Below are 15,106 nucleotides of genomic sequence, written 5' to 3'. Positions count from 1 at the left end.
TAAATTGTTGCAGGTTGGTGTGGGCAATGCTGACACTTTCCTTTTAGATCTTTTTTTTATTCATGAGACCCAGTACAACACATAAACAAAACTTATACCAAAGGTTAAAGTGCTTTAACCTGAGATTTAATGGCATAAAATAACATATTCCTATTAAAAAAAACATACCCCATGGCCACTGGGGGTGCCATTTTCTTGAAACACGTTCTAGTTTTATAATAGGTTTTCTAAGCAGCACAATTAGGTAACTTGGCTATAGGATTTAATTTCATTCTGTCCATATAATTTATTGAACGTCTACAGAAACAAAATAAACACCTTTCATAACTGAAATCTTCTATTGTAAGAAAAATCTAACTAGCATTAGTTATTTTTCTTGTTTCCAGTAGTTTAACACAGCAGGAACCATGCAGTGTACAAATACTATAATGGCAGGACTTCATAGTGGTGTAATTTAGATCAAACCTTTGCTACCTTGTAAATCACATTCACAAACACTAGCTGTAAGCCATGCTAGAGATGGCCATAGACATTGGATGGTGGGCAGATATTCATCTACAATCCCGTAATTTAATCATCTTTCTTTTGACCAAGTGTTACTCAGAAATGAAGACATGTAATATCTATGTCCCCAGCAGACACATCCAGGGACTGTTATCTCAGGGGGCTTTCATCACTTAAAAGGTCAATCCAGCCAACAGCTGTTTTCCTAGAGATCCATTGGTTGATGTTGTCTGCTGAAATGTGAAAAACATCACATTCGTCCCGAAATTCTGCCAAAGATGGAATAACCAATGATAATGGGAGGCTAACAACCCCATCCACCAAGAAGATCCCTTCTTTGACACAGTGGGAAACACGTGGTCAAATTATTCTGAGTGCTTTAATAAACGCAGCACAGATATCAGCAAAGCTACCCATGTTGGGGAAGTCTCTGGCAGAGGCAGAAAGGGGCACTTTGGCCATTAGGATGGCATGGGACTAACACCATACTGAAAAAGTAAATAATTGCTGTATCGTCCAGAGCGGAGGCCAATGTCCTTTATATGCTATAACGCCATGGAAAATTAAGAGGTTATCCTCTGTAAAACCACATTTAAAAAAATCAGTAGATTCATACACTATAGAAAACTTAAGGTATAAACAAATCTTGCTCTACCTATAAAAGCAAAGCTTGGTCCTACCACTTCTCACTGGCCAGTAAGGCCATCCATCACATTTGGACATATTGGACCAACCGGAATGCTGGAAAAGGACAGAGTCAAGATTGATTTAATTAGGATAGGTTGAGATTGGTGAAAAACTTGCCAAAAAAGCTTAACCTGCTGATCAATTTGATGTGTGGTTGTTACTGAAGATAATCTAACTGAAGCGGTTGGTATAAACAAACTCAACCAACTAACACTTTTACCTCCTTCATTGCAATTAGACCACTTCTAAACTTCTAGAAGTTGCTCATAATCACAACCTGCTGTGAAAAGCACCCTGTGAGCAGGTGTGATCCTTCACTTTCCAAGCAAAGAACTATGCATGACATGAATAAGAGAGTCCCAGTGGGTCCCAGCACTCCACTTTCTTGCTTAAGGACTCCCAGATCTCTCTCCACTTGTCATTTTCTGCACAGCATCTGCCTGTCTATGGCTACTTTTATAAAAATAAACGTGGCAAGGGTTCAGCTACACAGAACACTGCAGAAAGCGGAGATTAATGTGTGAGTCACAAACCTCCCTTGTGCCCCTGCCACGGTAAAATCAGCATGCTTACATCTCCTTCACATTTTTGAAGTAAGCAAACATAGGGAATTCAACTTGAAGGTTCACATTAATAATAAATAAAACCAAAATACCTTCAGCATACACACACTACAAAGAAGTTATCACTATGTTGCAAGGTGTTATGGAATGTGCCTGTCTATTCTAAGAACTGGTTGCCGCAGGATCAGTTGACTGTGTAGAGCATGAGGCTTCTTCCTTATCTCCTTCATGGGTGTCCAGTGGTGGAATGGAGTCGGTTTTGGATTGTTGGACATTATAATACCCAGTATTTCCCCTGACAGTGACATGCACCCAACCTCCCTGTAAAAGACACAAAATAGCATGATTTATTTTTGCATTGTCCAATAAGATGTAACCACAAACGTATATGTTTTAAACTAATTTCATTTTTATTTCTTAACGGTTTCAAATATAATAATGGTGCTGCCACCTCTGACTGCAACCCCATTTAAGTTCCTTTACCTGCTCTGTTGTTCATACAAAATCTGCATCCTCAAGAGGCTGTATATCTCAGCATTTAGCTTCTGACTTTAAGAAACTAGTATAAAGTATAGAGGTACAAGTGTACTCTGCATTATTGCAGCAGCTCTAAGCCCCCAGTCACACCTGTGTGACTTGTCATGTGATTTGACAGTTTCAAAACACATGACAAGTCGCACCCTATTGTCCGCATTGGAAGTGGTCAAATCTGTGCGACTTGCATAGACATATGTGCATGAAGTCACACAGATGTCTTCCAAGTGCCACCTGAAGTATCATTACTTTGAAGTAGAGCTACTTCAAGTGAAGTAGCACAATTTCAAAGTTGCGATCAGTGTGAACGGGGAATAAATGAACACTAAAATGTTCTCATATGGACTTTTAAAACACACCACAGACAGAATGAAAATGAAATTAATGGTGTATATAGGGGGGGGGGGGTGAATGCCAGACCTTGTTGATAGGTCTGTAGCATCTCAAACGCAAAAGGAGTGGACACACTCCATTATATGAAAATTACAGAGGCAAGTAAGAAATGTTTTGGGAATTCCAGCCAATTGGGGAACAGTCTTCACTTTACTGGTGTAGGACATAAAACAAAGCCAAAACTTTTCAGTGGATTAGAGCCCACTTTTTTAGGGCTTTGATTGTGTTAAATCTGTTGGTTGTGAGTACTTCATACAATGTGATACTGGTGTTCAGGAGTGTCTGTTTCACTTACAGTGACGAAAACTGGCAGATCTAATGCTACCAAAGCCTGCAAAAAAAGGAAGCCCTAACTCCCGAAAAATGTTAGCTAGGTTTTACATCCTACACTAACAAAGTTATCATTGTTGTTCATTCTGCTGGAGTTTTAAAGACTTTCTTTTTAATTATTGTGCTTCTCACGTACCTCTGCAATCCTCACAAGAATGAAAGTGAAATTAAAAATGTATGTCAGGCACAATAGAGCCTCATATAAAGAAGGGCCTTTTCTTTTCTTTAGGTAGTAAATGTAACATGAACAAACCATTGCAACGAATCTCTGGTTTCTATGGTAAATTCAGATAGAACTATATGCTACACTAGATGGTGATCATTTCCATAATTCCAATAAACAAGTCTCAATGAACACTGATAGTTGAGCTTCCCATGATATTTTTATTTGTAAGATGACATACATCAACTGTGCTATTACAATGTGCTGTATGAGACTGTTATGTTGTAATAATGACACCTATCTGCCACATATGCAGAAGCTAATATGTATCCAAGGGATGGAGAGCCTCTGCATAGGAATAACTGGTATGTTTTTGCACAGTGTGTATCTGGGAGGAGCAAATACAGGTTAAGGGATCTGGGAGGAGCAAATACAGGTAAGTAGAAGATTTTAGGAAAGGCAGTTAACTGAAAAAATAGAATTTTTGTAAAATCTTACCATAAAATTATTTTCTCTGAGTCCTCTGACAGTCGCTGCCCATTCATACAGTCTTCACGATTGGGTATTGGCCTTCTCTGCAGGAGCAAGCTAGGCAGTAATTTTGTTAATACAACAAACATTAACATATAGACACACCCACAGGGGGCCATCCCCTTGGCCTATATCCTCAAGCCAGTACCACTCTAATCCAGTTAGGTAGCAAGCAGTCCATGAAAAACCGTCAACCCCAAAGAGAGGGGCGGGGGTGGTGACTGTCAGAGGACTCAGAAAAGAATTTTACGGTAAGATTTTTCAAAAATTCTATTTTCTCTTACGTCCTCTGACAGTCGCCGCCCATTCATACAGTCTTCACGATTGGGACGTCCCAAAGCAGTGTAGATGTGAGGGGTGGGAAGACGCAACCTTAAAATAGGCAATGCAGCACCCAGGTCAGAGAAAAAACTGAACTGAACCAGTGGGGTAAGTAAAGCTCAACAGCAGCTAACCCAGGAAAAAATGAAATAAACCCTGGACCTAATCTCGGAGGTAGGAGTCCAGGACAACCTGGGCTCTAGCGATCACAGGATGATCACATTTAGAGTAAATAACAATATAAGGCAAGAGGGGAACATAAGAACCCTTAACTTCAGAAGGGCAAACTTTCCAAAATTGTACTCATTGATGGAAAGGGTAAACTGGGACCAAACCCTGGGATCACTGACCACTGAGGAAAAATGGGAATGCTTTAGGAACATATTAAGCAAATGCATCTAGAAGAGACAAAGCCAAACCTGGCTGGCTAAACCGTAGCGATAAAAAAACTTATTAGGGGGAAAAACATGGCCTTCAAGAAATATAAATCAGAGGGCACAGTATCGGCTTTCGAGCAATACAAGGAGGCAAATAAGAAAAGTAAATACAAAATCAAAATGGCTAAAATCAACTTTGAGAGACAAATAGCGGAGGATAGTAAAAAAAACCCAAAGAAATTCTTTAAATATATCAACAGCAAAAAAACTAGAGCAGAGCATATTGCACACATAATTGACGATGATGGGAGGATGGTTACAGAGGACATTGAAAAGGCAACCGTGCTGAATGCTTTTTTCTCGTCAGTCTTTACACAGAAAAGGAGGGGTACACTGACCTTGACTGTATCGTTAGTAGTAATACACAGGACTTGCCACTATGGCTAACAGAGGGTGTAATCAGGGAAAGGCTGGATAAACAAATCACCAGGCCCGGATGGCGTACATCCGAGAGTTCTCAAGGAACTCAGTAAGGTTATATCTAGACCACTGTTCCTGATCTTTGCTGACAGTATTAGGACAGGAGATGTACCAGGGGATTGGAGGAAAGCTAACGTGATTCCGATATTCAAAAAGGGGCAGAGGCATATCCCAGGAAATTATAGGCCTGTCAGTTTGACATCGATAGTATGTAAACTTCTGGAGGGGATGATAAGGGACTATATCGTAGAGTTTGCTAAAGACAACAACATCATCAGCAGTAATCAGCACGGGTTTACAAATGGGCGTTCTTGTCAAACCAATCTCTTAACATTCTACGAGGAGGTGAGCTGTGAGCTAGATAGGGGCAGACCAGTGGATGTGGTGTACCTGGATTTCACTAAGGCGTTTGATACAGTTCCCCACAAGCGCTTAATCTACCAAATAAGGTCTGCAGGTATCGACAGCAGGGTTTGCTCTTCGATACGGAACTGGCTAAAAGGGCATGTCCAAAGGGTGGTAATAAACAGCGCATACTAAGACTGGTCTGAGGTGGTAAGCGGGGTCCCCCAAGGCTCAGTCCTGGGACCAACCTTGTTCAATTTATTCATAAACAGCATTGAGGACGGGATCAGTAGTTCGATATCAATTTTTGCAGATGACACAAAATTGGGCAGGGCAATAACTGCTGAGCATGAAGCAGATATCCTACAGAATGACCTGGACAAAATAACGGAGTGGGCAACGACATGGAAAATGAGGTTTAATGTGGAGAAGTGTAAGGTTTTGCACTTGGGGACTAAAAACATAAAAGCACAATACATGTTAGGGGGGAACCTTTGGGGAAATCAAAAATGGAGAAAGATCTGGGAGTCTTGGTTGATGATAGATTAGGCAATAGCATGCAATGTCAAGCGGCAGCTGCCAAAGCCAGCAGAATATTAGCATGCATAAAGAAAGGGATGTATTCCAGAGATAAGACTATAATCCTTCAACTTTATAAAACTCTGGTCCGACCGCATCTGGAGTACTCTGTCCAGTTCTGGTCGCCAGTCCTCAGGAGAGATGTGTTGGAGCTGGAGAGAGTCCAGAGAAGGGCAACTAAACTGATTAGGGGATTGGAGGACCTTAATTATGAAGAGCGCCTGCAAATCGCTTGATTTATTCTCCCTGGAGAAGAGACGCCTGAGGGGAGACATGATAGCAATTTATAAATATCTCAATGGAGATCTCGGCATAGACAAACAGCTATTCAGTCGAAGGGATTGCATGAGGACTCGAGGGCATGCAATGCGATTAGAGGAGAAGCGTTTTAACCTCAGGCAACGTGGGGGGTTCTTTACTGTTAGGGCTACAAGATTGTGGAATTCTCTACCACAAGAGGTGGTTTCTGCGGGAAGTATGGTGGCTTTCAAAAGACTCAGACGTACATCTCAAGGATCAGAACATTCAGGGCTATGTGAGATGATTACAGCCACACACACCTATACAGGTTGAACTGGATGGACTATTGTCTTTATTCAACCTCACCTACTATGCAACTATGTAACTATGTAACTAAACCCCATGACTAAGAGACATTAATAAAAAAAAAAAATAACATGTCTCTTTAAACCACTGCCACACTCAAAACCTTGTGGCCAAAAGAAGCATCCGAGGATACCAACACATCAAGTTTGTAAAACTTAGAAAAGGTGTGTACAGACGACCAGGTCGCCGCTTTGCACACCTGAGCCACCGACGCCTGGTGGCGAAAAGGCCAATATGCACTAACCGCTCTAGTAGAGTGCGCCTTAACAGGGAAGGGAGGAACCAGACCCTTAATCGAATAGGCGTGCACAATCGTCTGTCTGATCCATTAGGAAATGGTTGCCGCAGACGCCGCTGTACCCTTCCGAGGTCCTTCAGGAAGTACAAACAGACAATTCGACTTCCGGAAAGAGTCCGTGGCGGAAAGGTAAACCTTGATCGCCCGGACCAAGTCCAAGGAATGCAAGGCAAATTCCTTTGGATGCTTAGGCTTCGCACAAAGCGAAGGCAACACAATATCCTCATTGAGGTGGAAGGCTGAAACCACCTTAGGAAGAAAAGACTGATTTGGTCGCAAGACCACTTTATCCCTATGAACAACCAGATAGGGGAGCAGCAAGACAGAGCCGCCAACTCAGACACTCTGCGAGCAGATGTGATCGCCACTAGAAAGGCAACTTTCTGTGACAACACAGGCAGAGGGATCCCTCTGATGTTCTCAAAGGGAGGTCGTAAAACGGACAGAACTAGATTCAGTTCCCAGGGAGGTAAGGGAGCCTTCCTCGGGGGAGCCAGATGACGCACCTGTGAATAAAAGGTGTGAATCAAGGAATTAGACGCCAAAGGGTGCATAAAAGAATGGCCAAGGCCGACAATTGACCTTTGATCGTGGTCAGCACCAGGCGCTGATCCACCTTAGTATGTAGGAAGGCCAAAACCCTTGCCACTGAAAAGGCCACTGAGAAGACCTTGTGACTCACACCAGGCAAAATATGCCCTCCAGGTGCGATGATAAATCTTCCCAGAGGAAGCTTTTCTAGCTTTTAGCAAAATAGGAATGGCAGCCGACGGAGTACTCCTGTCTCTCAAGACTTGGCTTTCAACAGCCAAGCCGTCAAAGCAAGCGACTGTAAAGCAGGATAGAAGATCGGTCCCTGAGACAGAAGATCGTTTCTTAGTGGAAGCCGCCAGGTAGGCTCGACAACCATCTGCATACTGTCCGCGTACCAAGACCGACGCGGCCAGTCTGGAGCTACCAGAATCACCAGCATCCGTTCCGAGGCTAACCTGCGGAGGAACCTGGACAACATTTGAATCGGAGGAAAGGCATATATCAGCTGATACCACGGCACCACTAACGCGTCCCAGGCGTCCGCCAGAGCCACAAACCTTTCCACTTTTTTGTTGAGACGGGATGCGAACAGATCCACGTCCGGAGACCTCCACCGGATACACAGAAGGTGAAACACCTCCGGGTGTAAGGACCATTCCCCCTTGTCCAGGGTCTGGCGACTCGGATAGTCCACCTGCCAGTTTTCCACACCTGGAAGGTGGACAGCCGAAATCACCGTAACATGCGATTCAGCCCAAGACAGAATCTCGGCCACTTCCCTGGCCGCTCGGGCACTCCTGGTGCCCCCCTGATGATTGATGTACGCCACCGCTGTGGCGTTGTCCAGCTGCACTCGTACAGGGCAGCCCGTTGTAGACCCTGGAAACGATCGGGAGTCCTGAATGTCGGACAGCCACGGCTCAGGAAAACAACGCAGATGTCCCCCCACCCCTGATACGGGTGAGGGCGTCCCTTCAGGAAGGGGTGGACTGGGTTGCCTGCCCAGCTTGACCCGTTTTGGGCTAACCTGCCCAAAATTTCTTGTGACCACCGGGGGCCCTGAAGGACTTACCCTTTTCCTGTGCCCCGAAGGCACGAAAGGACCCCCGGTTAGTCTTAAAGAAGGGACCCCGCTTAGTGTAGGGAGATTTACCTTTCAAGACTTGAGGCAAGAGAGTGCTCTTACCCCCAGTAAGCCCCTTGATCAGCTCATCCAGAGAGTCACCAAAAAGACGATCCCCCACATAAGGGATGTCAGACACTGTCTTCTTAGAAGCGCGGTCGGCCGACCAGCTTTTCAGCCAAATAATGCGGCGGATTGCAATCCTGACCGCAGATAGACGTGCGACCAAAGGAGCCTCGTCCAAAGCCGCATCACACAGGTACATCAAAGCCTGTGGCATTTGATTCAACATGTCCAGCGCAGCAGCAGAAACCGACTCTGCTACCAGAGTGCGCCTAAGCACCTTGGCCAATTCTGCGATAGTCTGAGAGACCATCACTGAGGCGAACACCGGTTTCAGCAGGGAACCCGCCACCATATACATGTGGCGGGAAAGCGATTCCTCCCGTCTATCCGCCGCCAGGTCCTTAAACACCGGGGAGTCTTCCACGGGCATCAAGGTGGATTTATTCAGTCTGGAAACAGTGTGGTCCACTTTAGGAACCACAGTCCAGCGAGTATCAACCGAATCCGCAAAGGGAGAACGGTACTTAAATCTCTTAGGTACTACCAACGTCTGCTTAATGCGACGCCATTGGTCATTTACCGTTTCCTGAAACTCCTCGGGACAAGGAAAAACCTGACCTGACTTCACGGTCTTGCGGGTCCTGAAGGAAACCCGCTTACTTGCCATGGAGGGCTCATCATCAAGATTTAAAGTCTCCTTAATGGAGCTAATAATTGCGTCTACCACAGCGCGGTCACGTGCTATCCCAGAGGAAGAATCCTTCACATCCGATTGAGAAGACGGGGACCCCTCAAGGGGGACGTCGCCCGTGGCAACCAATTCAGGCTCTGAGTCAGAAAACTGAGAGGGCATAGGCGGTTTATTTGTAACTTGGTCAGATATCAGCAAATAAACTTTTGACGCTAAAGTCGCAAGTGCAGCAGATAAAGAGGCTAAGGAAGTGGGATCAGGGGTACCTGAACCACCAACTAGGTCTGTGGGGAATTTGCTATCCTGGGACTCAGGATAGCAAAGTGCAAAAAAAAAAATTACACTAGCCCTTTAAAACGGCGGTTCCCGCAGACCCCTATCCCAAACTGCACTACAGGTGGAGACCCTTCCCTTAACTAAAGCTAAACTGACAAAAGAGTGCTAGCAGAAATATAGCCAGAGAAAACCAGTAAAATCCCCCCACAGTGTCCCTATACTTGCCACACTGCTTTTGAGAAGGCTGATTATAAAGAGGAAGTGACCTCACGCCCCTAGAGGTAAAAGCCAGCCCTGAGCCACAAAAAAAATGGTGCCTGATAGAGTCAAATGGAGGAAAAACACTTAGAAAATGGCCGCTGCCCAGGACATCCACCCACACTAAAGATGGCGCCCGATCAGCGCTGGCAAGGATGATGGAAAATGGCCGCTGCCCTCACTCTGAGGCCAAACAGCAAGCCCTTACCAAACATAGCGGCCGGGCGGAACAGCGCCAAACGCCGCAGAAAACGCCTGCACTGGCCCCCACCGGGATCTGCACAGAGCACCCCCGGGGAGAAGGAAGCCCCCACACCCCCCCCCCCATATGGTGGTCTGCACTGCAGGAGCACCCCCGCAGGGACAGGGAAGGTAAGACACAGGGGGCCATCCCACGGCCATGAGGGGGATATTACAGCAAACTTTACATGTACCACCATTCCTAGAGTGGGCCCACTCAATATCCCCTCAAAAACCTGTTCCCAGGGACAGAGGGGTAGTAGTACTCATCATACCGCGAACGTGGGCACCGTTCAGACACAGGAGACCTCCCACCTGGGTGGGGGTGCCGTCAGCCAGGAAGGATGCTAGCAACCCCAGGCGTTCCGACGTTGAGACATCCCAGCGAAGGTAGAAAAACTTTGCAGGCTCGTCCCCGCTTCTAGGGGCACTGTCGTTGCGAGGCCTGGGCGTACCAAAAGCCTGCGACGCTCGATGGCAGACTGGGACTCCATAAGGTTCTATATTAACCAGTACGAGGCCCAGTTCTGCTGACGCTTGTAGTTCTTCAAATTCTGACTAACTAGCGTAGGTGAGAAAAAATAAAAAGCTATTCTTTTTTTAAATCAAGAGAAAAGTTTATTGAAAAATCGCACACATATACAAACAGTGCAACGGGAAAGAAAGAGTAACAAGATAAGGCACATAATAGTTTACAAATCTCAGCCATCAATCCAATATGCATTAGAAAGCAGAAAACAACCTGGACCTAAGATTGCAATACTGGAGAATAATCATGCATCAAAGAGCAGAGCAGAAAGCTGCTATTTTTTTTTTTTTTAAATCAGAAACCAAGTTTATTAAGAAAAACCAACAATACAGAATACATTCAATACACGTCATTCCCATTAGCAAACACAGAAGTAGTCTTCCAACGAGGCCATACACAAGAAAAATAAGAAAATAAATCCCCCCGTCAGGAACCGCTCCCGACGGGGAGGCACACCAATCAGCATTGTAATCAGCAGCATAAACAATATACAGCCCCTCCCCCACATATTCCAAGTCTACGATCATTGCAGAAGGCGATCCATAACCAGGTCCTGGGGGGCCAGGCCAGGAACCGCCAGCCAGCCTCCCCAGATCTTATCATATCTGTGCGGAACCCCCCTGTGTTGGTAAATTAGGCGTTCACAGCGCAGGGTATTGCCCATGGCTTTAATCCACATCTCCACCGTAGGCGGGGATGGGGCAATCCAGTGTTGCAAAATAAGCTTCCTCGCCTGGAACAAAGATCTCGTAACCTGTGGAGTTTAGGACAGCGCCACAGCAAGTGGATAAGGTCACCAGTATCCCTTTGGCAGCGAGTACACAGCGGATCTGGTCGCAGACCCATTCTGTGCAGGCGCGCCGGCGTGCGATGCACCCTGAGGAGCACGTACAGCTGTGAAAGTCTCTGCGTCACATTCAGTGAACAGTGGCGCACCGTTTCCATTGCCTCCTCCCATTGGTCATCAGTAAGGTCGCCCACGTCCGCCTCCCACTGTACTCGAGCATGGCATGGGAATTTGTCCAAGTGATAGCCCAACAAAAGTGCATAGCAATCAGAAATAAAGCCTTTAGTTGATGCATAGCGTTTCATCATGTAAAATACCGGAGTTGGGGACAACTCCGGAGAATGTAAGGAAGGCTGGGCACCTATAGCATGCTGTAATTGGAGATAGGAGAATTGCATGGTTCGGGGCAAGGCAAACCTGGTCTGCAGCTGCTCAAACGAAAGCAGCCTACTGTGCTCAAACGTAACTCCTCTCCTGCGCCACAGAGCCTCGCAGGGCAGGTCCGCCAGCTCCAGATAGGTCAGATTCCGCCATATTGGACTGAACTCAGTAAAGCCAGTCACTCCCTGAAGTTGCTTCGCCTTTGCCCATACCTTTTCAATCAATCTATACGTGGGGAAAGCTCTGTTTGACTTAGCCAGCAGCTGCGACCCTAGAGCACCCGGAAGGTCCTCCGCACCCACCGCCCGTAAGAGCACTGCAAGCGTGGAGTCCCCACCACCACTGTCACCCCCAGCCATGGCACCCAGCAAGTGCTGCAGCTGTGCGGCCATATAGTACAGCCAGGGGTTAGGGAATGCCAACCCTCCCCTGTCCTTGGGGCGCTGTAGCTGTTCTAGCTTTAACCCTGCCCTGCTTCCACAGCAGGGAGCGGAAGAGGGAGTTGACCAAGCGGAAAATCTTAAGAGGGACAACCACCGGGGAGTTGTGCAAAAAGTATAGGAGTTGAGGCATGAGAATCATTTTCACCAAATTAGCCCTCCCCGCCACGAGAGCCATAGTCTAGACCACACAGATATCCTATCTCTAAACCTCGTCAGGAGTGGGAAAATATTCAATCTGCAATATGCCGTGATATCCGCCGAAATAACAACACCTAGTTACTTGAACTGTTTCACCACTGTGACTGGGCAAAAGGTGGCCAGCTGCGGATCCGGGCCCTGGTCCAAGGACAGCAAGGCCGATTTAGTCCAATTAATTGTGAGGCCAGAAAACCCTCCAAATGACGTGATGATTTGCATCACCCGTCTCAGGGATGGACCAGTGTCACCCAGCATCAGCATAATATCATCGGCATAGAGTAGTATCTTTTCATGAATCGCTCCATAGCGGAAACCCACCACAGAGTCGTCGGCTCTGATACTGGCCGCCAAAGGCTCAATCGCCAAGGCGAACAGCAGGGGGGAAAGTGGGCACCCCTGCCGAGTCCCTCTACCCAATCGGAACGGTAAGGATTGTCTGCCCCCTTCCCTAATAACCGCTCTCGGGGCACTATAGAGGAGTCTCACCCAGGCAATAAACCTAGGGCCGAATCCAAATTTCTCCAGGACCGCCCATAGATACCCCCATTCCACTGTCAAAGGCTTTGTTAGCATCCAGGGACAGAAGAGCACGAGAGCCCATGTTGTCCGCTGTAGTCTGCATGTTAACAAATAACTGTCTAAGATTCACCGCCGTGGATTTGTTGGGCATAAAACCTGCCTGATCGCTATGCACTATGGTGGTCACTACCCTGTTAAGTCACCTGGCAAGTACCTTGGCCAAAATCTTAATGTCAGACTGCAATAGAGATATCGGTCTATACGAGTTAGGGTCCAGAGGGGGTTTATCAGGTTTCAACAGCAAAATAATACCAGCTCCCGACATGGAGGGGGGCAGCTCCCCTCTGCGAAGAGCCGCATTCAAAACCTTTAGCAGCCTGGGCATGAGCGCCTCCGAGTAGGTCTGAAAGACCTCCATAGGGAGGCCGTCATCTCCTGGCGCCTTAAAAGTGGGAAAAGAGCTGGCCGCCTCCGAAGCTCCTTCACCGTGATGGGAGCCTCCAATTGCGTCCTATGCCGGTCAGACAAGGCGGGGAGGTCAATTTCCTGCAAATACTTGGCAAGGTCTGCATTTGACTAGTGCACCCTAGAAGAGTACAACGTAGAGTAAAAGCGTGTCAGCTCTCCCAAGACCAGCTCAGGAGAGTTGAGAATACCGCCTGAGGGACCACGTAGAGCCCCTATAACAGGCGCCGCAGGGCGCACATTCACAATTTTCGCCAGAAGGCGGCCAGTCTGCTCCCCCTCCTCGTAGAAGGTAACCTTGGAAAAAAAACGTTTCTTATCAGCCTTGGAGGAAATGAGGTTTGTTAGGGCATCCTGCGCAGAGAGCCACGCCGCCCTAGAGGCATCCGTGGGCTGCTCCACATAACACTCCTCCTTTTCCCGCACATGTCTAGTCAGAATCTCCTCCATCTCCCTCGAGGAGGACTTAACCCTGTTAACAGCATCAATAAACATCCCCCTCAAGTAGCATTTTAACGCGTCCCATTGTAGCAGCTCGTCAGGATATAGGTCATTTTCTAGAAAGAAGTTGGCTATGGCAGTGCTTATGTCACAGTCAGAGGGTAGGATCTTCAACCAGTAGGCGTTCAGGCGCCAGGGTACCCTAGGTAGGGAGGAGGCAGGACGCATCCCAATCCAGGAGGCCAGGGGCGAGTGGTCGGAAACCCCCCTGGGCGCATATAACACTTTGTCTACCACCTCACAGGATCTTGCAGTACCAACACAGAGGTCTATACGTGACAAGGTCCCATGGGACCCCGAATAACATGAAAATTTAGTGTCGACGGGGTGTCGCAGCCTCCAGATATCCACCCAAGACATCTCCCCCAGGAACCTGGCCAACGGGGTACCACGCGCACCCAGACCGGCCCCGGGAGGAGGGTGTCTATCCCTGGAAGGATCCAGCACCCCGTTGAAGTCCCCCACTACAAACAAAAGTGCAGTAGGTTTGTCCAAGGTGAAGCGCACCAGCTCCCTCAACACTGCCAGCGAAAAGGGAGGAGGCACATACACCACAGCAAACACATATGTTCTAGAATACCTCATACAATGCAAAAATACGAATCTACCCTCCGGGTCACACAGGGCAGACAGCTCATGGTAGTCCAGGGACTTGTGTATCAAGACACACACCCCCCTGGAGTACGAGGTATGGGTAGAATGATAAATGCGCTGAGCCCAGGCATATGGCACACAACACTCCATATCAGGCGTGAGATGGGTCTCCTGCAGTCCCACGATAGCTGGAAAGTATCTACGCAACACCGTGGACACCATGGCCCTCTTCAGGGGATCACCAAGCCCCCTGACATTCCACGATACCACAGGGACACTAGCCATCAGGTAGGAAAGTCATCCGCAATAGAGGGGAATGAGCCCAGTCCCCAGGCAGCCAGGGACCGCCGGTAGGCTAAGTTAGTTTGTGTAGGTCATGAGAAGTCCGTGTATTCCGTAACAGACAGTGTATCCACAAAAAAAGGAAAAAGAAAGGGAAAAAAGAAGCTTGCCAACGGGGCAAGATAGCAGTCCACAGTTCCAGACATAGACACAGGGACATCTTAAAACAGCACTGGAGGCGCTTCAATATAGCAAAAGAGAAACGCATGGATCGGCAAGCGAAGCTCACCAAGCACTGGTCAAGTTCTTATGGGCAGTTCCGGAGTTTAGTAAGGCACCGGATGGCCAAGGCACACAGACAGAAGAAAGTAGGGCAAGGCAACTGGGCCCCTAGAGCATCAAGGATCCGGTTCCTCTCGGTGCCTGGCATGCAGAGAGGGCTCATTGACATCCAGCCACTCCACTGCCCCTCTCGCCAGGTTAAAGAAATGGGTCTGGCCCCTAGCTG

The 15,106-nt window shown here is 47.4% G+C and overlaps 1 protein-coding gene across 1 annotated transcript in view; it reads right to left on the bottom strand.

The window, feature by feature from the left end:
• Positions 1-1,469: 1,469 nt before the first annotated feature.
• The window catches only part of TECPR1 (tectonin beta-propeller repeat containing 1), a 163,510-nt gene continuing 149,873 nt past the window's right edge, over positions 1,470-15,106 (bottom strand). Inside the window, exon 26 of the mRNA XM_082260923.1 lies at positions 1,470-2,075. Within this exon, the coding sequence (XP_082117049.1) occupies positions 1,917-2,075 (159 nt within the window). The 3' untranslated portion in view covers positions 1,470-1,916. The remainder of the gene's footprint in view (positions 2,076-15,106) is intronic.

The sequence above is a fragment of the Pelophylax lessonae genome (genome assembly GCF_965119305.1).
Source record: "Pelophylax lessonae genome assembly, chromosome: 6".
NCBI classification, from domain to species: Eukaryota; Metazoa; Chordata; class Amphibia; order Anura; family Ranidae; genus Pelophylax; species Pelophylax lessonae.
The sequence above is the reverse complement of the archived record's forward strand: the minus strand, read 5'-3'. Positions and strand labels throughout refer to the sequence as shown.